Source organism: Armigeres subalbatus, chromosome 2, assembly GCF_024139115.2.
Source record: "Armigeres subalbatus isolate Guangzhou_Male chromosome 2, GZ_Asu_2, whole genome shotgun sequence".
NCBI classification, from domain to species: domain Eukaryota; kingdom Metazoa; phylum Arthropoda; class Insecta; order Diptera; family Culicidae; genus Armigeres; species Armigeres subalbatus.
In genome coordinates, this window is record NC_085140.1 from 48,483,223 (window position 1) to 48,507,469 (window position 24,247).

General features: G+C 38.2%; 2 protein-coding genes and 2 non-coding genes across 6 annotated transcripts in view; all 4 read left to right on the forward strand.

Annotated features, from left to right (window-relative positions):
• The window catches only part of LOC134218547 (mitochondrial enolase superfamily member 1-like), a 44,247-nt gene extending 38,233 nt beyond the window's left edge, over positions 1 to 6,014 (forward strand). Inside the window, exons 6-11 of one of the 3 annotated variants that reach the window (XM_062697680.1) lie at positions 4,251 to 4,401; positions 4,459 to 4,616; positions 4,678 to 4,820; positions 4,877 to 5,040; positions 5,108 to 5,417; positions 5,476 to 6,014. In XM_062697680.1, the coding sequence (XP_062553664.1) occupies positions 4,251 to 4,401; positions 4,459 to 4,616; positions 4,678 to 4,820; positions 4,877 to 5,040; positions 5,108 to 5,409 (918 nt within the window). In that variant the 3' untranslated portion in view covers positions 5,410 to 5,417; positions 5,476 to 6,014. Of the gene's footprint in view, positions 1 to 4,250; positions 4,402 to 4,458; positions 4,617 to 4,677; positions 4,821 to 4,876; positions 5,041 to 5,107 lie in introns of all 3 variants that reach the window. The other 2 variants (XM_062697681.1, XM_062697679.1) reach the window with 2 other exon arrangements.
• Positions 6,015 to 7,114: 1,100 nt separating this feature from the next.
• On the forward strand, positions 7,115 to 23,798 carry LOC134218546 (WD repeat and HMG-box DNA-binding protein 1). The gene is made up of 6 exons (XM_062697678.1): positions 7,115 to 9,329; positions 9,391 to 9,858; positions 9,934 to 11,102; positions 11,162 to 11,320; positions 23,110 to 23,226; positions 23,288 to 23,798. The coding sequence occupies exons 1-6, from the start codon at positions 8,771 to 8,773 to the stop codon at positions 23,750 to 23,752; spliced, it is 2,937 nt and encodes a 978-aa protein (XP_062553662.1). The 5' UTR covers positions 7,115 to 8,770; the 3' UTR covers positions 23,753 to 23,798.
• On the forward strand, positions 20,443 to 20,540 carry Trnay-gua (transfer RNA tyrosine (anticodon GUA)). The gene is made up of 2 exons: positions 20,443 to 20,479; positions 20,505 to 20,540. It is a non-coding gene; the product is annotated as a tRNA-Tyr (tRNA).
• Trnay-gua (transfer RNA tyrosine (anticodon GUA)) lies at positions 22,974 to 23,070 on the forward strand. The gene is made up of 2 exons: positions 22,974 to 23,010; positions 23,035 to 23,070. It is a non-coding gene; the product is annotated as a tRNA-Tyr (tRNA).
• Positions 23,799 to 24,247: the final 449 nt, after the last annotated feature.

The window sequence follows — 24,247 nt, forward strand, 5'->3', positions numbered from 1 at the left end:
AATATTTCCAGTGATGTTGCACTCTACACGGTTAAATAATTTGGGTAAAAAAAATAATAAACTTACCCGAATAGAAATGAATCGTTTTTGTCTGCACACTGAGGATAATCCGCACATATTTATTGGCAAAAATCCATAAAATATAATTTTAAGATTTAAGTGTGCGCACATAACCATTTACTATCCCAGGAGGCACTTATAACAAATAAGTGTAATACATATCATTAGCATCTGCACATATTTTTCATTAGCGTAAAACGATTTTTATTAGTCGAACAAATGCATCACAAATGCGTGGTTAAAGGCCACCTTACACCTCGGGAAAATTTTCCTCCGGATTTTGGTCCCCGTGCATTTTAAATGGGGCCGGGATTTTTATTTTCCGTGCCCAAATCCCGAAAACATCGCATATGCAAAAATACATGGGGAAAAATCCGCGGATCAAATTCCCGAGGTGTGAGGCTACCTTAAGGCAGCCTCACACCTCCGGAATTTGGTCCGCGGATTTTTTCCCCATGCATTTTTGCATATGCGCACCCAAAAAAATCTGCACGTTGTTTCCACCTGAAAAAGTACGTAGATTTTTTTCCACCTGAAATTCACGTAACTTTTACCTGATTTTTTGATAGAATTCTCATTCTACGTGAAAAACAGGTAAGTTCTACCTGAGTTTTGGATAGAATTCACCGGACACGTAAGTTTCACCTGAATTTTCTGAAGCATTTGCAGCTACGTGTGCACGTAAAATGTACCTGAAAATTCAGGTGGAAAAAACGTTTAGATTATTTGGAGTGCGATGTTTTCGGGATTTGGGCACGGAAAATCAAAATCCCGGCCCCATTTAAAATGCACGGGGACCAAAATCCGGAGGAAAATTTTCCCGAGGTGTAAGGTGGCCTTTAACTGATCACAATCTATTAGTGTACACATATTTATTACGTGCAGATTATTCTGAGTGCACGTCGCGCATAATAAATATTGCGAATTTTGCGCCGTGTTCGACTCCCATTTGTCCCACCAAAATATGTTCCCACTAGTTTTTCCATATGGATGACGTCTCCACTACAAGGAAGAGCTTGTGTTGGGGTGTGAAATAAGGTGCAAGAATGATGTTTTGGATTGTGCTTTCGCTAATTTCCATACAATTGGACGTGAGAGCATTTGTTTTAATACTTCGACAAATTTGCACGGTAGTCTATTCTTCGGTGAGAAAAGCAATATCCCGGATAAAAAATACAATAGACTTGCAATAAAACATCATACAAAAAATATGTACGATACATTTTATTGATGAGCATTAAATTCTATTGTTTTTCTATCACCAATTGAAGTGTCATATTGTTGTTCCAATAGACGTACAATAAAGTATATAGGCCTTTTCACGAGACGTTTGAAAACAGCTGATTTTACCGTCAATTGACAGTTCTTCTATGAAAGTGACAGCGTCGGATTTGAACGGTTTGCTCAGCGGGTTTAAACAAGTGCAGTCCCGGCAGTGTCACATGAGAAGGCCTATTGCCAATGTTGGCAATAGAATAACAATAAATTCAATTGTAGCGGCAAAAATTTGTTCGAGAAAAAATCGTTTTTTTTTATTGCAAAGATACATATTGTCAGATTTTCTGGATATGATACACTGCGCGGCGTTTGCAATGTTCCCAAATGGGTACTTGCACAAAACTTCACGCGGCGAATGACTGTCGAAAGGTATATTGCCAGATTCTCTAGATGTGATACACTGCGCGGCGTTTGTAATGTTCCCAAATGGGTACTTGTCGAAAGGTACGGCCGCGCCAAACGATACACCGCAATGCTATTCACCCATAAGAATCAAGTAAACGGGGTGCAGAAAGCGCGGTGGTACCTTTCCTGAAGGGTTCGCCGCGTGAAATTTTGACAAAATCAGACAATACGACCGCGCCAAACGATACACCGCAATGATTCACCCATAAAGCCCCGAACGCAATATAACGGAACGGCGACGGAAACGGCAAATTTGACAGAAAATATATGTGCTAACTGTCAAATTTTCCGTATCCGTCGCCGTTCCGTTGTATTGCGTTTGGAGCTTAAGAATCGAGAAACGTGGTGCAGAAAGCGCGGCGGTACCTTTCATGAAGGGTTCGCCGCGTTAAATTTTGAGAAAATCAGGCAATAACAACCCCTATTTTGTTTCGTAAAACTGAGATTTACAATAGGCTTTATGGGGGAAAAAATAATCTTTAGAGCATCATTATCGGTCGCGAGCATTTTAATTACCCGCGCAGCGCTTTCATTTTAGTTTCGTCACTCGTTTCCGTATCATTCATCATTTTCGGCTCTCAATTTGGTTGCTGTATTCCGTACCGGTGAAGTTTGACAGTTGACAGTTCATCAATTAGTAGCGCTCTTATTGCGCTACCAAATTTAGTCACCTGTCAGTCGCGCTACTGTTATAGCAACGCGTTTAGTAGCGACCGGTAAAGTGTCAAGTAATGATACTGCGCTGCCAAACGGCTTAAACTCACCACCGGTAATCTTGCTCTTAGTGTTTTTCTATTGTGAGCCAAAAATTGTGGCCCACAATAGAGTTTACTGTTATTACTATTAATTTCATCGTACTGTTACAAAAATTTCTATTGTAATTCTTTTGGGATTTTTATTAGGGATGCCTTTTAAGGCTGCCTCACACATCGGGAAAATTTTCCAGCGGATTTTGAGCCCCGTGTATTTTAAATGGGGCCGGGATTTTGATTTTCCGTGTCCAAATTCCGAAAACATCGCATATGCAAAAATGCATGGGGAAAAAATCCGCGAACCAAATTCCCGAGGTGTGAGGCTACCTTTAAGGTAGCCTCACACCTCGGGAATTTGTTCCGCGGATTTTTTCCCCATGCATTTTTGCATATGCGATGTTTTCGGGATTTGGGCACGAAAGATCAAAATCCCGTCCCCATTTAAAATGCACGGGGACCAAAATCCGGCGGAAAATTTTCCCGAGGTGTAAGGTAGCCTTTAAGGCTGTGAACCATTCCACCGATTCGTTTAACTTTTAGTTAAAATTTGACACTTCGATGGTTATTTTCCCATCGTGGTTAAAATTTTACTTCGAAGCCGACCCATTTGAGTTTTGACAGATTAATAGTTATTCGGAACGAAATGGATTTGGCGCCAATTTTCTCGCGAACAAAGTTTAACTATTGAACTGTCAAGTCTAACCATGCTCCGGAGCAGGGTTATTTTTAACCACGGCGAAATAACCATCGAACTGTCAAATTTTAACTAAAACTTAAACGAATCGATGGAATGGTTCACAGCCTAAGGCTGCCTTACACCTCGGGAAAATTTTTCCGCCGGATTTTTGCCCCCGTGTATTTTAAATGGGGCCGGAATTTTGATTTTCCGTGCCCAAATCCCGAAAACATCGCATATGTAAAAATGCATGGGGAAAAATTCCGCGAACAAAATTCCCGAGGTGTGAGGCTACCTTTAACGAGAGGTTTAAAGTCAGCTGATTTCATTGTAAATTGACAGTTCTTCTATGAAAATGACATTTTCGAGTTTGCGCGGCCTGTTTAGCGAGTGTAGACAAGTTCAGTCTCGGCAGTGCCACATGAAAAGGCCTACTGATCTTTCCCGTCATTTTTTTTATTCGCTCAATCAAATCTTTATTTTATTTAAGGTCAACTTTCCCAGAGAATTTTTTGCATATTTTTTGTCGCCTCTAAGTATTTTTTTAAAATTTAAAACAAAACGAAAAAGCGCTGGTTTTTAAGATTGGCCTAACATTTGCCCGATTTTGAACGAACATCGATTTTTAAAACAGTTAGGACCAATTTCTTCACCTCCGCTTAGGTGTTAAGCCAGGTTTAAGCGTATGGGTAAGCACCGCTTAAGAGTTAAGTGAGGGTGAAGAAATCAGCCCTTAGTGCCAATTTCTTCACCACCACCTAATTCTTAAGCGGTGCTTACCCATACGCTTAAGGGCCAATTTCTTCACTTCCGCTTAGTGCTTAAACCAAGTTTAAACGTATGGGTAAGCACCGCTTAAGAGTTAAGCGGAGGTGAAGAAAACGGCCTTAAGTGGTTTAGTATACATATTTAATACGATGTGGAGTGAAGGACCACACAGAATGGATATGTTTCTACTCTAAGTAGCTCTCAACCTTCGATGTTAATGTTCACACATCCTTTTTCTCTACATCACTACATCTAAAGGAGAAAATTCATATCATCTTTCATATTTCATTCTCACATTTCACCATGGATAGGAGCTGGTTTCCACGATCGATTTCCGCTACATCACGGATGCCCTAACTCCAGCCGAGGCGGTTGATATGTTGCAAAAATCTAATCCTTTGCGTAAACAAAATATCGAAGATCTGGTAAAGAATGGCTATCCCGCTTACACAACCCAAGTTGGTAAGTTTATTTTCATGTTATGCTCTGCAAATGGCGCTATCATTTTAATTTGAACAGGATGGTTGGGGTACAGCGATGAGCAGATTCGGACATTGTGCCAGAAGTATCTTCAGGCGGGATTCACAGCGTTCAAAATCAAAGTCGGTCAAAATCTCGAGAATGACATCAAACGGTGCAAATTGGTTAGAGAAGAAATAGGATGGGACAACAAACTGGTAGAGTAGTGTGAACATTTATTCTTTTATAATATTACTTTTCATTTTGTTCTCCTCGCAGATGGTTGACGCAAACCAAATCTGGGATGTGAGCACTGCCATTGATTGGATGAAAAACTTGAAGGAATTTCAACTATTGTGGATTGAGGAGCCAACATCGCCAGATGATGTTTTAGGTCACAAAATAATAGCTGAAGCTATGAGGTACGCATTCAAGTTCAAATATTTTGACATATTTTTTGAATAACCTGTTTTTGAAGGGAATATAATATAGGTGTCGCTACTGGTGAAATGTGCGCCAATCGAGTTTTGTTCAAGCAGTTTTTACAGGCAAACGCGTTGGAATTTTGTCAGATTGATTCAGCCAGGATTGGTGGGGTGAATGAAATTTTAGCGGTTTATCTGATGGCTAAAAAGTTTAACGGTAATATAAATCTTGATATCTCAGATTCCACAAAGATGTGATGAAACGCTTAAATGTATATTCGCAGTTAAAGTTTGCCCCCATGCCGGTGGCGTTGGACTGTGTGAGATGGTACAGCACTTACAAATGTGGGACTATACATCGGTATCATGCACCAAACAAGAACGAATGGTGGAGTTTGTCGATCAGCAACATGAACAGTTCATATATCCTGCGGTAATCAACGACAATGCATGCTACTTAGCACCTACTGCACCTGGGTACTCCACAGAGCTGAAACCAGAATCTGTGTCAATGTATGAATATCCAATCGGATCGGAATGGCAGAAAATGTTTGCTGGTGGTATTTTCAAGAAAGAGACATATTAGGAATATAGGTATGTATAAAAAATTTCGAAAAATATAGAGGAATTCCCGCATAATTCTAAACCATAGCAGAACATCAAAGACTACGGTATATATTCCTTTCAAAACCATAATCAGAATGGTGACCAGGACCTTAAGGTAACTATAACTGAATAAAGTTTTGACCATAGTACTAACCGTTTTTTGAAACTCGACCATACGAATAATGGGTTGTTAAGAATGTTAACCGTATCAAAATTCATTTTTTCACAAACAAATTTCGTACTTGAACAGTAATACAACCGTTCCTTGTGAATAATGTACCTCCAGGGAATTGAGAATACAATACAATACAAATACAATACACAGGATTTTGTTTTTACACGATTTTTTTTCGCTCGTATTTTTGACCGTGTGACTTCAACTTACCACCAAAATCTTCGCAACATGTTTCAAAAAATCCAGAATAAATCGAAGAAAAATCACATGATAATTAATATGCGTTTAACATTCAGGATGAGTGCAAAATTAAAAAAATGTAAATCGTGTAAAAACAGAATCCAGTGTACAAGAATTTACAAAAAAAAATGTTTCTAATGCGAGTAAAAGAGACAGGTTATAAAATTCTAGATGTGATTGTTATTGTTTCTACCAAAACGTCATAGATAGTAGCTCTAAATTGGTAATAATAATTCCCTTATTCGGCTTGAGTCCACAAAGCTTATATCAAAGCGTTATATACCGATATACGGCTTCTCTTAATGCTTGAAGTTTATACGGCTAATTAGCACTTGAAAATCATATATACAGCTTATAGGCACTGAAATGTTGTTTTATGGTTTATAAAAGGCTTATTAAAGTGCTTAATGGTTACCTGGGTTGTTATTATTCGGGAAAAAATAAAAACAAATTAAGTTTGAGTTTTATATTCTTTGCAACAAATATGTTTATATTATATTTCGAGTGGAAAATTAGTAAGAATGCAATTAAAAAGCACTCGTTACGAAATTTCACGAGATTCAACAACTGATTGGAGCAGGAATGTATGTAAACCATCGTAAAGTCATGCAGAGTCTCGCGCATTTGTACGCCCTCATGCAGCATGGAGAGAGAAAATCGAAGAGCAGGAAATGTTTGACAGCCAAGGAACTGCAAAATAATTTTGCTTATGGGATTGATTTCAAAATATCCCTCTACTCGCTTGAGAGCAGAAAAGCGGCTCTATCCGCAGCACCCAGATCTACACTAATAAAAATCCACACATTTTTATTGGGAAAAATCCAGGCTATTGACATCCTATTGTTTAGCCCATCGCCAGATCGTAGCCAGGATGTCCCGGGCTATATTTTTTTTTTCATACTGCGTTTCAATGATGACAGCAGTCAATGTCTATTGATGATGATGACACCACGCTTGTCACCGGCTCGGAAAAATCTAAAGAAATTTACAAATAAATTTTATTTGTGCGTTAATAACCACCCGCTATAGGAGAATCCACATAAAGGTTATTAGTTAATAAGGGTTATGTGTGTTTCCACATATATGCTATGCGAATTCACATAGCAATTATGTGGGAAATGCTTTAGTCAAAATTTATGAGTGCCACACATAATGGATATGATTGGATTTTTGTCAGTGTAGGCCTTTTCACGAGACGTTTAAAATCAGCTGATTTTATCGTTAATTGACAGTTCATCTATGAAAGTGACAGTGATAGGGGCCCTCCTTAGCCGTGCGGTAAGACGTGCGGCTACAAAGCAAGACCATGCTGAGGGTGGCTGGGTTCGATTCCCGGTGCCGGTCTAGGCAATTTTCGGATTGGAAATTGTGTCGACTTCCCTGGGCATAAAAGTATCATCGTGCTAGCCTCATGATATACGAATGCAAAAATGGTAACCTGGCTTAGAAACCTCGCAGTTAATAGATGATTTATTTATTTATTTAAATAAATAAATAAATAAATAAATAAATAAATTAAAAGGCCATAGTCACTGCACTAATAAAAATCCACACATTTTTAATGGCAAAAATCTGAAGAAATTTACAAATAAATTTTATGTGTGCGTTAATAACCACCCGCTATCCAGCTTTCAACGCTTGGTAATGGCGGTTTGTCGGTATGCAAAAATCAAACGGTCGCTGTACTTTTTGACACTAGCTGGAGGAAAACTTAGTGGCGAAAAGGCCTTTTTTCCCTTCCTCTCACCCATCAGGAACGCCAGTGAGCTTTCCTCCAGCTAGTTTCAAACAGTACAGTGACCAATTGATTTTTACACACCGACAAGCCGCCATTACCGAGCGTGGAAAGCTGGATAGGAGAATCCACATAAATGTTATTAGTTAATAAGGGTTATGTGTGCTTCCACATATATGCTATGCAAATTCACATAGCTGTTATGTGGGAAATGCTATAGTCAAAATTTATGTGTGCCACACAAAAAGATATTTTAGTTACTAGTTAAAGATTGTCGCTGTCGTCGCTGTCCGGAACATCTTTTGCTGGCGAGGATAGGGGAGCTAAATGTCAAAGAAGGAAAATCCATACGATTTGACAGGATTATGCTTTTTTTTCAATAGTCATATAATATTAATAAAATAAATTAGCTTGCATCTCACAGAGTTTTTGAAAAATGTAACAAGAAAAGTAATATTGCAGATCAATTTACCGGATGCAAACTAATAACAACAGAATACGACTTTTGCAACGCTCGCATCGGCGGACTTCTTTGGGATACGACATGTACCACACATGTTTCGGACAGCAGAACAAAGGAAACCGAAGCGACAATCTTTATCTATAGCAAGACATATAGCTTTTACTACATAATATGATCTATATCGGGGTTATATGCATAGTATATGCACCGAACATGACATAAGCACATACTTTTAACAATAACTGATATGGTTATAATTTATATGAGCGTTTATAAATTTGAATGACCAATCTTGTGGAACCTATTGGGATGCATATAAAACTTATGTGTTGAGCAACATATTAAGCTTATAAGATATTTCTGATGGAAAACCCTCCTGGATTTATTTGAGTGTAGTAACTAAAATATCTTTTGCCACACATAATGGATATGATTGGATTTTTGTCAGTGTGTTTATTTTGGATAATTTTGAATTTCAGTGCTGATTTTTAGATCTCAGATTTTTAGCGTGTTGAATTTGAATGCAACATAAAAATGTATTTTGGCACGTTTCATTATTATTTTGATACAACTCTGAAATATTTCAATTTTGGCGCGCCAAGCGACCTGGTGGTTGTTGAGTTGGAGAGGTTTCGTATAGTTTGTGATGTTTTAATTTTCATCCGTAATTTTTGTATAATTACGTTGTTCAGAGTGTATTTTAGTTCCACGTTTAAAGCCGACGCAAAATGCCGTACAAGCGTTCTTCTATGCGATACGCCCATATCGCTGGATTCACCAGTGCGATTTATCAAGGTGACGGCAAGCGGATTATCACCGCCGGAAATGATGGTGAGCTTCGGATCTGGGAGAGTATGTTCGATGACGATGCCTCTTCGAGCTGCGTGGCCGAGAATGTGTGGGCCGTGTTGCAGTACGACGACCGGATTCTTGTTGGCTCCGATTTGAACTTGGTTCAGGCGTATAAATTTCCGGAAATAGAGAAAGACGGAATCGAGTTTAGGTTCACGGCTTTTGTTACCAGTTTGGTACGTAATGGGCAATTTTTGGCAGCCGGTTCCGAAGATGGGATGATCAAAGTTAAGTCATTAGGAGAAAAAGCGGAGGAATTTGAACTGGGAGGACAGAATGGTCCGGTGCTGAGTATGGATTTGAGTGCGAAAAATCTGCTTGCGGCAAGTTGCGGGGATGGGAAGCTACGAGTTTGGGATTTAACAACCAAAAAGTTGTTGAAGACAGTGGATGGCTTGCGGAAAGTAAAGAGTTTCGAGGGATGCGCTTTTTTCGGTAAATGATGTACCTAAATGTTCTTTCCAGATTTTTATTAACATCATATTTCCTATTACAGCAACTCCAAGTTTCGATCCAAGGCATGGTGGTCTGTTGGCTTTTCCCAAAGGCAGTGAGATAGTTGTGTTGAATACAAATACTTGGGAACAACACAAAGTGTTGAAATCGGAGGAAGTGACTACTGACATAGCGTGTGGAGTTTTTTCCCCGCTTGCGGAATATTACGCTGCCGCAAATGCAGAGGGAGAAATTGTGGTGTGGGACTACAAAACAGGGAAAGTAATCAATGGGCAGAAGGCAACGGTTGATTCTTATCCAATATCAATGATAACGTGGAATCCGAGCAACAACGGGGAGCTGTTGATCTGCGATGATCAGGGACAGATGGGGAGTGTGACGGATATTTGCATTGATACTGATGAAGACGACGATAATGATTTGATGGAAATGGCCGAGAAGGAAGCTGATGGAGTAATTAATCAAGATGATGATGATGATGTTGATATACACGACATTTATACAAAACGTAAGAAACAAACTTTTTTTTTCAATATTTACAAAATTAAAGTGAACTAAATACTGAAAAATTTCATATTTTCAGACGTGGCTGCGAAGAAAATAGTTGACGAAGAGTCAAAAGATGACGAAAACACTATCTCCGTGCTCGACATTAAGAGCCAGTACGCTGCTATGGACGATGGTCAGAGTGCTGATGATCATGGTGGTACTGAATCGCATCACAGTGAGGCAGATGACGATGATGATGCTCAATCTGTGGCGAGTGCAAAACTAAAGACCTTTCTCATGCAGAAGTATTTCCAATCCAGTTCAACGCCTGATCATCTGGAGCATCGTTATTTGGTGTACAATCACGTAGGAATTGTGAGGGCTCATTCCGACGATAGGGAAAACTATATCGAAGTGGAATTTCACGACTCATCGCAGCATCATGGTATTCACATGAAAAACTTTCTTAATCATACTATGGCCGGTCTTAGCGAGTCTGTATTGGCTATGGCTTGCCCTGCTGGATCGGAGAGCAAAAGCAGTAAACTAGTATGCATCAATTTCGTAGCATTTGGAAATCGAGAATGGAGCTGTACTATGCCTGGAACGGAAGAGATAATCGGGGTTATAGCTTCCGATAAAATCGTAGTTGTGGCAACCGATGCCCGTTTATTGCGTGTCTTTACTTCCAGAGGCACTCAAAGAGAAGTGCTGTCTATTCCAGGCCCACTCGTTTCTTTAGCGGCTTATGGTGATCACTTTCTTGTAGCCTACCACCGTTCCCCCGCAAGTGAGGATCAACATCTCAATCTGATGGTGATCACATGTGTAAACTACAAACTGAGGTGCCGCGAGATACCGATTCCGTTGTCGGCTGAATCGAAGCTGCGCTGGCTCGGTTATTCAGATAAGGGATCCCCGGTCATCTACGATTCAGAAGGAATTATGCGTCTCTACCATGCGGCATCCAATCTGTGGTTTCCGATCTTGGACGCCGAAGATCACAAAGTTGGGGCGTCGGATAGTTTGTTTATTGTAAAAGTGTCCGAATCGACACGAGAAGCTCACATTATCGTCTGTCGAGGTGCGAAGTATCCCCAAACGAACCCACGACCCATCCCGATGAATGCAAAACTTCAGGTGCCGGTTTGTGAGATGGACAGTGAGAAAGGTGGCTTGGAGAATGAATTGCTGCAGAGTATCTACTTTAGGCACGATGATGCAGAAAAATTGATGAAGGAAACGGCCATCAAGTTGTTTGCGGTATGTGCTTATTTTTTGCAAAATTAAATACATTTTCTATTTTAACTGTCTTATTTCAGCTGGCTTGCCGAGCTGAAATGGACCAGCGGGCCAAGGAATTAATAGAAACGATTGCGTCTAGCCAACTGATTCCGCTTGCCAGCAAGTACGCCAAAAAAATCAATCGAGTCCACGTGGCGGAAAGTCTGGCATCATTGCAGCCCACATTTCAAGAGCAGGTAGGTTCGGTTTTGAGAAAAGGTTATTGCAGTTGCACGCTAAACTTTATTAATGCTTCTACGATGGAGTCTATGAACGAAACGCTGTGTAAACATTTTCGTGACATGCACTGCCGTTCAGCTCTGCCCGCTCTGCCTTTGTGTGGTACGTTGCTTCGAATTATTGTCAATCAATTATTCATTCATGGCGATGCATCGACAATACAACACGTGATTTATGTTGGTCCAGGATTGTGTGTGAATGTAACAAAATTTTGCTAATGAATTTTAGCGTGCAAGATTACTCTCTCTCTCTCTTCTCTATAAACCGCAATGATGCGAATGTGCTATTTATAGATTGCGCTTTCATCGATTTCCCCTTCTTTCATTGCTTCAATATCGGTAAAGTAGAGTGCGTCGTGTGTTTAGATAAGTGAAAATTATTATAGCCAATGCTCATAAATTTGATCAGCATCTATGCACTGAGGATATTTTCCGTATTCCGTATATCCTTTATGTTCGAAATCATATAGATTTTTGCAAATTGTGCTTTTGAATAAGTAATACCTGAGAAGTAATATGTACGCGAGACATAATAATAATTATTATTAGATTATGTTTGGGCGTTCCGTGTTGAACTTATTGTAACGTTCAAAAAACACATAAAGCTTTAAAAAAATATGTTTGGGTTTAAAACTTTTATGTCTTATCAAAAAAATAAACTTTATGTTCGAGGTTTTAAACTTTATATGCCGGTATTCACATAATATTATTATCATCCGTTTTCCGCAAGATAAATCGCTCGGACCGGGAAAGAGTTTTATCTAAAGCTGACCCCGTCCATACCGACCTTCTTTTCACACGCAGCCGCCGGAAAAGCCATCATGCACATTTCTATGTCCTTTTCGTTGGAGAAGCAGCGTTTCGATGATAGGTTTTTTGGAAACGTTGTTTTTCATGAAGGTAGCCTTCGGTCAGATTTTTAGATGTCCATCGACCCTTTTCAAAACTTAACTAAGGTGCTTAAATAAAGGAACTACCTAATTAATATAGAAAATAAAATTTAGACAGGAAATACAAGGATTGAATATCTAACCAGATCGCACTATTGTTCCTTATTTTGGAACGCTCAAACGTAGCAACTATATGTGAATTTTATAATTTTCAACTATTAGAAAAGAAACATAAGTTTTATATCTGTGCATACATAAGTAAAACAGGGTGGCCATTGAGTCGGGAAATCGGGAATGCGGGAAATATGCGGGAATTTAAAGTCCATGCGGGAAATGCGGGAAAAAGTCGGAAATTTCTCAAAATTATACAAAAAATCGGGAAAAAAGTAATCAGTAACTGTTGTTCTTTTCATTAAATCATGGATAACTATTCTAGTGTAAAACATGAAAAAAAAAAATTATTTGAGGTGCCCGGCTTAGTTAGTTGTATAATGATAATGGTAAGCCAGAGCCCTTCTCGCTACTGATGATGGAAAGCATCATGCTATCTACGCTTCAGCAGGTTTCTAAGACCAATGATATCTCCAGGAGTCCATGGAAAAGCTCAATAGCATTTCGTTGCAGCTTGTGGATTCCTGATTCCGCTTGATCGATATTTTCTCGAAAGCGACTTAAGTTTTGTCTGGAAACTCTGGAAACTTGTCGACAGTAGTCCAGTATATCCAATTATGTTTTATTTGACACATCTTAAGGATCTCTGGGCATTCGTTGTTAATATCTTAATTTTGTTACATGGTAACGCTGTACAGGAGAAGTGCTTTGATGAGCAGTATTTGATCGTAAACCAGCTTAAGGATGAAGGAAGGGCTGGCATAAACAATAAATTATGCCATAATAATATCAAGATGTGCAGCAGTAGTAGAAATAATCATATCAATAATACATTACTGGTAAATGTAAAATAAGTCTCAAGGAGGGAATCACTCCCTGTCCATGGATAAGGGACTTGACGTTGATATTTCAAGTGTCTTAAAAAGATTTTTATTTTATTTTTATTTTTGTTGTTTAATAGAGTGCTTTTTTCAAACAAAGGTTAAGTTCAACACTAAATTAAAAAATTAAGATATTTTTCCATTTTTTATATCTCCTTCACAAGAATATCGTTATTTTAATGGTAATGGTTTGAAAATAAGCTCCGTAGAGAAACTTTTATCACATCTTACTTAAATAAGGTCAACAGTTATACCAAACACTTGAGGTACCATGCCTCCAAGTTAACTAATGGTTAGTGTCGCACGATCTAACAACAACTGCCTATTGGTAAATTTGGAGGTGCCGGCAGGGCTCAGAAGGGTCTAACTAACATAACTCTAATACTAACAAGACCCTGAAACAAACGCTTATCCAAATAGCATACATCTATTTATACTTGTAGTAGTAGCTAACAATAATTCATTTTGTACCCGTATAGCTGAAGTAGAATTTTAGTAGTGAAAAGTAGAATTTGTAGATTTACTAATTTGGCATTGGAGATAGTGAATGTATCTATTATATCTTCTCGATAATCTTTTTATTTTAGTCTCTCTAGCTGCATGGATCAACGCAAAAAAACTGTTTCTCTCTTCCTTCTATTAGGTTAGTTAGAAAAATTAGCGGATATATAGGGGACATGACTTAGTGTTTCTCGTATTAAGACAAATTCGCTGACCTTATAATAAAATAAATGACCGATAGTAAAATAAATGACTGAAATTTAAAGATATCAAATAAATAATAAAAAACGAAAATAAATACATGACCATCGGTGGACAGAAAGACAAGAGACAGAGTTCTGTTTACAATAGTTAATTGAGACCATTGCACTCACAAGATAGAGAATAACTAGTACCACTATTATTGCTACAAGACTAATAACTTGACCATTTACGGAAATGAGGATAGACCATATGATGCGTTCATCCACTATTATATTGAATATAGTATACCCTGAATCTGAATAACTGAATTTTAGACATCATTATTTAAATAAATACTAAAGGTTTGAATATTAGAAAAGGGAATAGAACTTGACCAAAAAATAGCAATTACGGAACAACTGGACAGAAATTTTGTATAAGGATCACTATTAGACTACTGAAACTTTAACATATGACACTATTGTGACTGATAGGATACAATTAACTCGACGACGTATTGACAAACATCCGATACTCAATCGTGTTAAAATAAGGGAAGCTCTTCAATGTGTCCATTTATTACAATAGTACTTAAATTAATCTATTTTGAAACTACCCTACCAGAATGATATTACATCTTTATTCGAAATTGTTACTTGGAAATGGCAACAGTACCACCCGTTGTCAACATAGACTACTATTAGGTATTGAATGTCGGCTCCAAGTAACTAATAATTAAATTTACATGTTAACTACTTATTCAGAAAACATCTATGTACATGTTGAGCTTCCATTATTTGTTCGGTTTATAATTGACAGACTGTAGATAGAAAGAATAATGTATCGGTATGATCACAATACAAACCCAGGCCGCAGTGACCTAGTGAGCAACATAGCTTGAGTCGTCTGCTAGTATTGTGTATCACATGGAGAGCCCAGCCGAGATACCAGTCTATTAAAACTACAACTGGTCAACTCCCGAAAAAAAAAAAAAAAAAAAAAGTCTCAAGGAGGGAATCAATAGTGCTGTCAAATGAGCAGCTCGAAGTAGCTCAAAGTTGTTCCCGTCCTGCTCGTTCTTTTTTGTCAACAAATGGGCATGAGCAGGACAGGGAGAAACTTAGAGCTACTTCAAGCTCTCATTGGACAGCACTAATATTCGAGCAAAGCCTAACAATATAAGTGCTGTCCAATGAGAGCTTGAAGTAGCTCGAAGTTTGTTCCTGTCCTGCTCATGCCCATTTGTTGACAGAAAAGAGCGAGCAGGACGGGTACAACTTCGAGCTACTTTGAACTGCTCATTGGACAGCATTATACTCTTTGTCATCAACAGAGTTTGTTACTGACAAACGCACCTAGCGACAAACCTTTATCAGAACCTGAACACAATATGACAAGAATCATTTGCCTTGCATGCTCTGATAGTTTTGTAATCATTGTTCGATTCTCGAATATTTCCATAAAAGCAGAAACTATGATAGCATAAAACTGAAATTTGTTGAAGAAATAATGCAAAATAACGGGATGAAAAGTTAGCAACAATATTGTCTTCTTTTTTGTTGCTGACAAAAATCTTCGGATCTTTGTCATTATATCTCCGACAAAAACAAAGCTTTGTCGTTGGTTCTCTTTTGTCGCTTGTTTCGCAAGTGCATTCCAGAAAAATTGATTCCCTGACCCAGGGCTGGTAGCAAGTCACTTTTTAGTGACTTGGTCACTATTTTGAGCCTAGTCACTAAAAAGTCACTATTTGCATCCAAAAGTCACTAAAGTCACTATTTTTCGGGAAATGGTCACTAAAGTCACTATTTTCGCACCACCGTTTGTAAAAAAAAAGTTCAAAATAAAAATCATTTGTATCTACCATTATCATCAACCAAATCAAATGTAAATCTGTTAGCAAAATATATAAAGTTTGAAAAATTGCTCCAAGGCCGTCTTATGAAAGGCAGAGTGGGTTCGAACCGTGGACTTCGGGATCGAGAGACACACAGACAGACCACTCAGCGAAGCTTGGGCATACGTTTAGGCAGCGCCGTATATAAAGCGCAGGATTGTTACGACTACGAGGATTTCGCGGTTTTTGCTATTCTCGCGGATTTGATGCGGATTTACATAACGGATTTAGTTTTGGGTGGAAGTTTAATAAATAAGGAGCGTATAGGGTTTTGTTTTCGATACTTAGCAAAATGTCGTTGAGAAGTCTAAGCCTACCCAATTGTTTGGATATTTCCAAGCCATTATTGAATGCATTATACTCTTGAGCACTCGTTTAATAAGCATTTCAAGGGTAAGAATTTCACTTGTTGTCATTTTTATCGTTTCTGAATATCCATTTTTTGTCACGTCAATTTTGACATAATTCCGAGATATTTCTTAGTTTCTGATTGATTAACCCCTCGACGACGAATCACACAGCATGATATTGTCGGCGTAGCACCACATTAGAATTCGGACATCAGGACTTCCGAACCGAACTTTCTTCGGAAGTTTTATCTGTCAAACTAATTGATGCGTTGTTTAGCGCATCTTTATGCGAATCCAGCGCACTACTTCCTAAATTGGGTAAGTTGCCTGTATCTAGAGAAAAATCCACCTTCGTTATAAAAAGCTTCCTAACTTTGTTTCTCTTATAGGAACTTTCACTGTAATTTCTGTAGCGATTAAATCTTTATGTAAAATTCCGTAGAAATTCCGCCTTGAATTTGGGAAATAATTTTCGGAAGGTTTTTCTTAGGAATTCACCAAACAATATCTGATATCTAATCTCAAAAAGATTTATACCGGAATTCATGAAATAATCCACTTGTATTTGAAGGAGATTTTTTTCAGGGATTCGCGGAGAAGTTTTTATAGTAATTGACGTGCAGTTTCCGTGGAAATTCCTGAAAGACAGCAGGAATGTCTACAAAATATTCTGCCTTGAATTTATGGTATGAAATAATTTCCGGAAGTTGTTGTGCTGACATTCACCATCGGATTTCTGTTGGAATTTTCATTTGAACTCCTGGAGATAGATTTCATAAGGATTGAAGTATTTTCTGCACAATTTCTGAAAAAAAAATCCTAGAAATTTTCAAAAGGTTTTCCACAGAAAATCAACTTCCGCTGAAATTTCTGAAAAAAAATCAGAGTTTTCCAAAGCAATTTCTGCATCAAATTCAAGATTTTGGATCACATTTTACGAAACTTGAAACTTAGAAAACTTAGGTTCGGTAAAATTCATGTTATATATGAGTTATTGTTTTTAATGAAACCGAGATCAGGGTCTCGAAAAAACAAAAGGCAAATGGACTCTATATGTATTTAAATTTGTTTCAATTAAAAATGTTATTTTTCATTAATAAATATCGTATTTTAAAAATGTGATCATAATTTTGGATTCATTAAGTTTTTTTTAACAATTTTTCTTTATAAAGATTCATAAGCTTTGTGATTCCAAATAATTCTCTGTTTAGTAATTGATTAGATCATTTTATTTCTTTTTTGCCGAAAAACCGTGTTAATTTTTCAACGTGTCAAAACGAATGTTCACACGTCTAACTACATAAAAATCAAGGATGTTATCGATCATTTAGTAATTTGCGTTCGATCATTTAGTAGTTTGTCAATAACCATGGTACGAATACCACTAGTGTGTCATTGATGGGTGGACGCGAAGTCACGACACTCAATGAAGGGAAAACTGGCCCGTACTACAATTTTCGACTTCGTGTTTGCCCGAATGAAGAAAGTTTGTTGCTTCGATAATTCACTTTCCACCAATAATTTGAATCAATAAAAGTTGCGGGCCGGTTCTGAAGTATTTTTTTTTACACGCCGGAGGCCAGAAAAATTTGAGCCAAGGGCCACAATCGGCCCGCGCGCTGTGTATTGGGCAGCACTGATTTATATTTATTGTTTGTATTTCATCTAACTCCTGGTATGAAGGGTAAAAATGGTTGGGGTGGTTCCATAAACAAGGACACGTATGCGGTGGTCTATGGTAATTATCTATGGTAATTAAAAAGAATCTTCTTCCAGAAGTTCGCACAAAATGTAAATGTAATCAAGCCCTTATTTTCCCCTTTATCCACGAAATGTTAACAAGTTGCCTTGGGAAAGGACTGCAATTGATTCCGCCGCCTGCAATAATATTGCCATTCACAGCACCTACTCCTTAAAGTGCCTGCATTATTCAAGTGGGGCAATACTCTTAGGGTGAAGCCAGAGTAAACGCGACGTGCGATGCGACGCGACGCGACAGTGCAATTTGACAGCCTGTTGATAATGATTGTTATTCTTTTACGTGAGTCGCGTCGCGTCGCATCGCACGTCGCGTCGCATCGCACGTCGCGTTTACTCTGGCGGGCACCTTACTCTTAAGAACCTTGTGCTCGATTGGGACAACTGATTTGACAACAAGCGCGCCGTTCCAATTTTGACACTGCGTCTCTTTGTTATGAGTGCAGCCTCTTTACTACTCCCTACTTACTATTTCAAACGAATGTTGGACTAAAATTTATGGACCCTTTGAAAAAGCTGGGCCCTTTGGGAAAGGTAACAAAAGTTGACGTAAGACATCACATTACAAATGGTGTCCCGAAAATATACTTATTCTTTCTAACTCACCTCTTAACCGCTCTTATAAGTGAATCAGTTTAAAAGCCCATCAGTATGTAAATAACCAATCAAATATTGATTCGCCCCTCAAATAATAAAATAAAGCCACGAAAATCGCAGGAGCGGTAACTTCATGTTATGCGATTGTTCATATTGGTGCGCCGTATCATTGCCCACTGTATGAATTCCCAGTAAAATTGAAGCTTTATAATGGTTTCAAAGCAGTTTTGTAGAGTATATCATTGCCTGCAAGACCGTTTATATATGTAAAACCAAAAATGTTACTTGGGTGGGAATGAACATTTTCGAGTGTTGGACCTGGACAGGGTTTGCGGAAATCGCTCTCAATAGATAACGAACAACGATAAAAGAGAGGCAAAACTGATCCGAAGCATAACAAGCCATGATAACAAATTTATCAAACTTGTATACAAGTGCGAAAAAAAACAGAATCGGATTGGCAGCACCCACAGAAAAATGGTGATTCGCGCTTTGTTTTCGCTCGTTTCGTGTTGGTTACTGCACAGCTGTATATAACATGTTGAAATGTATCATCGGAGCCAGTGCTCCCCACATTTGGAGCTTTCTAAAAGAAATTTGTCATGGGGCCTCCTGAATCAGTTCTCTATCATGACAGCTTGCGAAAAAAGTCTCTCGCGATATGCTGCATATCGTATATATATAAAGAGATGATAAGTGAGAGACTGGTTCATTCTCTTCAGGATTCAATCCCTGGACCTGGACATTATTCAATTTGCAAAATTTATTTTGATTTCGTTTGTCATAAATTGCTGCACTTTACTAACATTAAGTCGAACTGGTACTAGAAGAACGTTAAAATCCACCCCGAGAGTATCTTTCGAACAGTCATTCGAACACAGTTCACGAATACTGGTACGAAACAAAGGATTTACTTGTTTTATCTATAAGAGCAAAGGCTTTCAACTGGAATAGAAATCTCGAATTGATTCGAAACATCATTAAAAACTGACAAACTTTTAGATGAATTTTTAAAAGTAACAACTTATGGAGTTCCTGTACCAAAATTCAGGTTAATGGAATCTATTTAGTGCTGAATATTGATGGAAAATAGACATCTGATAAATGTTCATGGCATCTCTACACCGCACTACACAAACGAACTAATTTCAGTAATAATGCCTGGCTAGCATTAAACAAAAATCTCAGAAACGAAAAAAAATAATTTTTATTTATTCCGTTATGATAGTATGAATAAAGGGGTAACACTTTTATCTTCAAACTTTTTCAGTACTTCAATATTCTATTCTGTTCAGAACTGATATCACTTCTAATTAACTTTTAAAATCCTATAGGGAGGCTAGGATTTGTCTAGCAGGGCTTAGAGCCCCTTAGCCCACCGTAAGTACACCAATGGTTTTTATAAATATAGTTTTGGGACCTCAATCAACTTTGCAGAAGATGGGTTTATTAGTTGCGTCCCCCTGTTTTTTGCATCACGAGAACCGAGAAAATGATAAAATCTATTCTCGTAAAAAGCGACTTCAGTGTTAATTTTTATTTGCTCAGCTAAACTCAGTGAAATTCAAAATTTATTTCAATGCATGTTCCTTTAGTATAAACAATAATTCACATTGAAGCGTGTCGTCGATTCATGCCGATTCTTATCACTTTGTTTTTAGATTCATTGATGAAAATATATTTCCTAGAATATTTTGAATTCGATATTTTCTAAATTTCAAACAGATCTACAAGGTATTTACACTTTTTTTTGTATTTGAATAATTATGAAGTTACAAGCTGCTGATTGACAACATGGTCGGTGAGCTCCGTAGTTTGGTAAACACTGTAGTATGCAATTCATTTTACTAATAATGATTATTATGTTACTACCTGCAGCTTATAATAGGCTTTTAGAACCTCAGTTTGTCAACCTTCGATAGCTCAGTTGGTAGAGCGGTGGACTGTAGTTGGTCGATTTCGCTTGTAGCAGTTATCCATAGGTCACTGGTTCAAATCCGGTTCGAAGGATATTTTTTTTTTGAAGTCTCTTATCTTGCCAAATAAATCAAGTTCTATCCTGGAAAATGTCTCAAGAAAGTTCTTCCCTCCTTCAAATAAAAGTCACCAGCAGAGGATTTTATTTACAATTCTGATCCTCAGACCACCACAAACAAATCATTTGCTTGTCAGTCACTTTTATTTAAAACAGGGGATGTCGTCGTTACTTTAGATAGAGCTCGAAATTGATTAATGATTAATGCACATTAATGTGTTTTGTATGGAAATATGGAAAGCTAAGCTTATTTCTGAAAACGAAAAGATTAGAGAAGAGGACCATTTGGGTAACAACAATTTTACGTATAATAATCACTGAAAATACCTACAGAGGCACGAATTTGATTACCTATATTTTCCAATTGTTATTGAATTCATAACTTAAATCACATAAAAATAACTCAGACTATCTATATCATATGGGTTTGCGTGGGAGAGCTATTAGGGGCAGCAGGGACTATGTCCAAGGGCTTGACGACCCCTCCCCATGGCCACTGCGAGTTAGGGGGTCTGCCTAGGATGTGGTGGGGTTTGACAGTGGGCTCTGTTAAACCTCTACAAAAAGCTGCATGTGTCCATAAGCAGGCCCTATCAAACCCAGTCAACACATGAACGTATATGGTGTCGTGTAGGATGCTGAAGTGCAGGCGATAGAGGTACTTTTCCACACAACATGTATGTATATCGTCTCCAATTTAGCATCTTGTATTGCACCATGTGCGGTTTTGTGTAGACTGGGAAGCGACCGTGTGCCGCTCAAAGCGCACAAGCCCAACACGAGTGCCAACCGGCACATCAGGATTAATACCAGTGAGATCCTGATTACGGTATACTGGTCAGTGACACACATACGCGCGCACACATGCAAAATAAACGACATGTAAAATGAACGTAAACTTACATTCTTTCTTAACGTCAAATAGAGATAAAATAAGGGTTGCTGAATAACATTAGCTTTCCGATCACTATCAATTATTTTCAATTTTAATCCCATTTCTTTTTTACTTTTCTTACGTTAATGAAATGATAACGCGGGCGCCTAATCCGAAATTCAAATGAACAATCGCTCACTTTGAGCGATTGATTGTTTATTCTCGCGAAGAATGAACAATTGAACAAATTAAGGAAATGCTAATACTGCTGTGTAGAAGTTTCATAGGTCACATCACTTTCCATGGTGAATTTTGATCTATGTTTTTGTTAACCCCGCCCAACTAACCCAACTTCCTTTCCGTGGTAATTGTGGAGATGCAGAGGTATTCTCGGTTTCTTGTAGCAACAATTACCACACACTCACATCCCTCCCATTCCCAACTGACTGTAAGGACTTGGCCGGCGCCGTTATTGATCAACATTTGCGAGCTGCTGAAACGTGCACTTCGAGAATAGTTGGTAAATCCCAACCACTATTCACTTGGATCGTAGTGCAATTTGCACCAGTTCTGATCAATCACGGAGTAGCAACCATTGATATGTACAGTCAGTCTAAGCTAAGCTAAGCTAAGCTAAGCATATGGGTTTGCGTGGGAGAGCTATCCGATTCGAAAAATCTATGTAGGCATTAGATTTTTTTTTCTTCACAAATTTCGAGTCCTTTAAAAAAGGATTAAATAAACGTCGGGTTTGATTTGCAATTTGATCGTAACTTGTTTTATAAACAAACATTGTTTTACAGATTCCGTAGAATGCAAGCGATTTTCTCCAAAATTTATTGTTACATACATATCGGAAAATGCTTTCTTTATCAGGAATTCGCCTTCCAATGTTTGTTCACTAAATAAGCTACGCCCAAATCGCAAAACGGCGAATGTGTTTTCTGTGACAGTCATCAAAACACAAACCTCTCAAAAATTATACGTGCAGTGTTCATGGATACATCCGATGCACCAGTGTTTCTTTTTACCAATATGTAGACAGTTTTGAAAATTTAGACGCAATTATTCGAATCGAGTAAAATGTTAATTTAATATTTAACCCTTTCCCGACCAGAACTTTTTTCAAAGTTTTCAATAGGAAGAAATCATCTTTGAGAAAAATGCTAGAACAAAAGTTATTTGGCCTAGCCAAAATTAGTGGAAAACGAAAAAAAAAGTTTTTGATTGTAAATCAATAGTTAATTGATTGTTTTCAATAGTTTCACTATTTGTGCTCAAAATTTATTATATTTGCAGTCTAATGGAACCATAAAGATGTGTCAAATATTCCTTTTTGTTGTTGAAACAATTCGATGAAGGTTAGAAGGTGCAAAATTCGATGGTGCTCCACAGACACCATGGGCGGGAGAGGGTTAAAACAGAGTAATAAATTTTAGATTATCTGGCAACCCAACCCTTCCACAGTTTTCTTCCTCTTCTTGTTGTATCATTTCCATAGCAACTCCGTTACTGGAATCCCAATTTCATCGACCCTTCGATAGCTCAGTTGGTAGAGCGGTGGACTGTAGTGGGCATTTTCAAAACGTGCAGATATCCATAGGTCACTGGTTCAAATCCGGTTCGAAGGAGTTAATTTTTTGTTCTTTTTATTTTCATTGCATGATCAGGAAAAAGAGGAGGAACGCCATGAGTTGGAAATGATCCGAGAAAATGCGGCTATGGTCAGCGAACTGGAACACATCAATCTGGAAGCGGTAACGAAAAAAGATAAAGCCCCCAAAATTGTAAGATAAGTTTTGTTTAATCTAAGCGTATCTAGAAATGACAGCTTTTTTTTCTCTGCAGGAACCCATACCAGTTGCGCGTAAAAATCCTTTCAAAAAAAGTCAAAGCGCTGCAAATAGTCCCGCAACGCGGAACCCTTTGCGCCACCTCACTTCCAATGCAATCGGGTTCCCTTCCCCAAGCGCATTTGACAACTCCTCGGGCTCAGTTCAGCAAAGCGGTACTGCTGATAACGGCGTGACAAATGAAAATCTACCGAAAAGTGGAGCCAACACCCCTACCAGCAGCACCCCCTCGAACGGACAGAAATTTCCGGCTTGGTTTGAAAGGAACAAGACCCAGCTGGTAGAGGAATATCCGACCGCAAGCGAACAGGAACTGATCAAAATCGCCTTGAAGCAGTTCAGAACACTTAACACTTACTTGACGCCGCAGGCCGGTAACGAGAAACGAAAGCGTGACGATGGCGAACAGGGGGAATCTGGAGTGGCCAAACTGGCCAAGTTTGGGTTCGTCAAGAATTGATGACTTTATCTTTCTTTAATATAAGAGCTAACGTTAATGAAATGTTTATCCCAGGAAGGTATCATTAATTATCCGAACGTTCTCTAAGTTTGTCATCCATGGGGGAGATTGAAACCATTAATTTGTTTATTCCTGTTTTTGTGCCATTTCTTGGTAGGTACGTGTCGCATCGTAGCTAGAAACTTTTGACTGTGCTAGACGAATGTTCTAAAACGACGACCGAGAAAATGCAACCTTTTCTCACCTTTTTTGTGTGCAGGGGAGGGTTGAGTGACAGCAGGACAAAAAGTATGTGACAAACCGAGAAACCGAGCAATTAGAGGTTGAAAAGAAAGAAAACTTCTGCATTTATCGTATCCGTATGAGAATTAACAACATTTGGATGTCAAACGATTAAGAGTTTCCATTATTTTCTTTTTTGCTGCACATTTTTCCATTGGGTGAAATTGAAAAGCGTGAAATTGACATGGAATCTAAATAATTTCTGTTAGGGCT

Coding starts and splice junctions, on each gene's coding strand:
- LOC134218546 (XM_062697678.1), top strand. CDS start 8,771: ATGCCGTACAAGCGTTCTTCTATGCGATACGCCCATATCGCTGGATTC. Junction 9,330..9,390: donor CGAGGGATGCGCTTTTTTCG/GTAAATGATGTA, acceptor TTCCTATTACAG/CAACTCCAAGTTTCGATCCA. Junction 9,859..9,933: donor ACACGACATTTATACAAAAC/GTAAGAAACAAA, acceptor TCATATTTTCAG/ACGTGGCTGCGAAGAAAATA.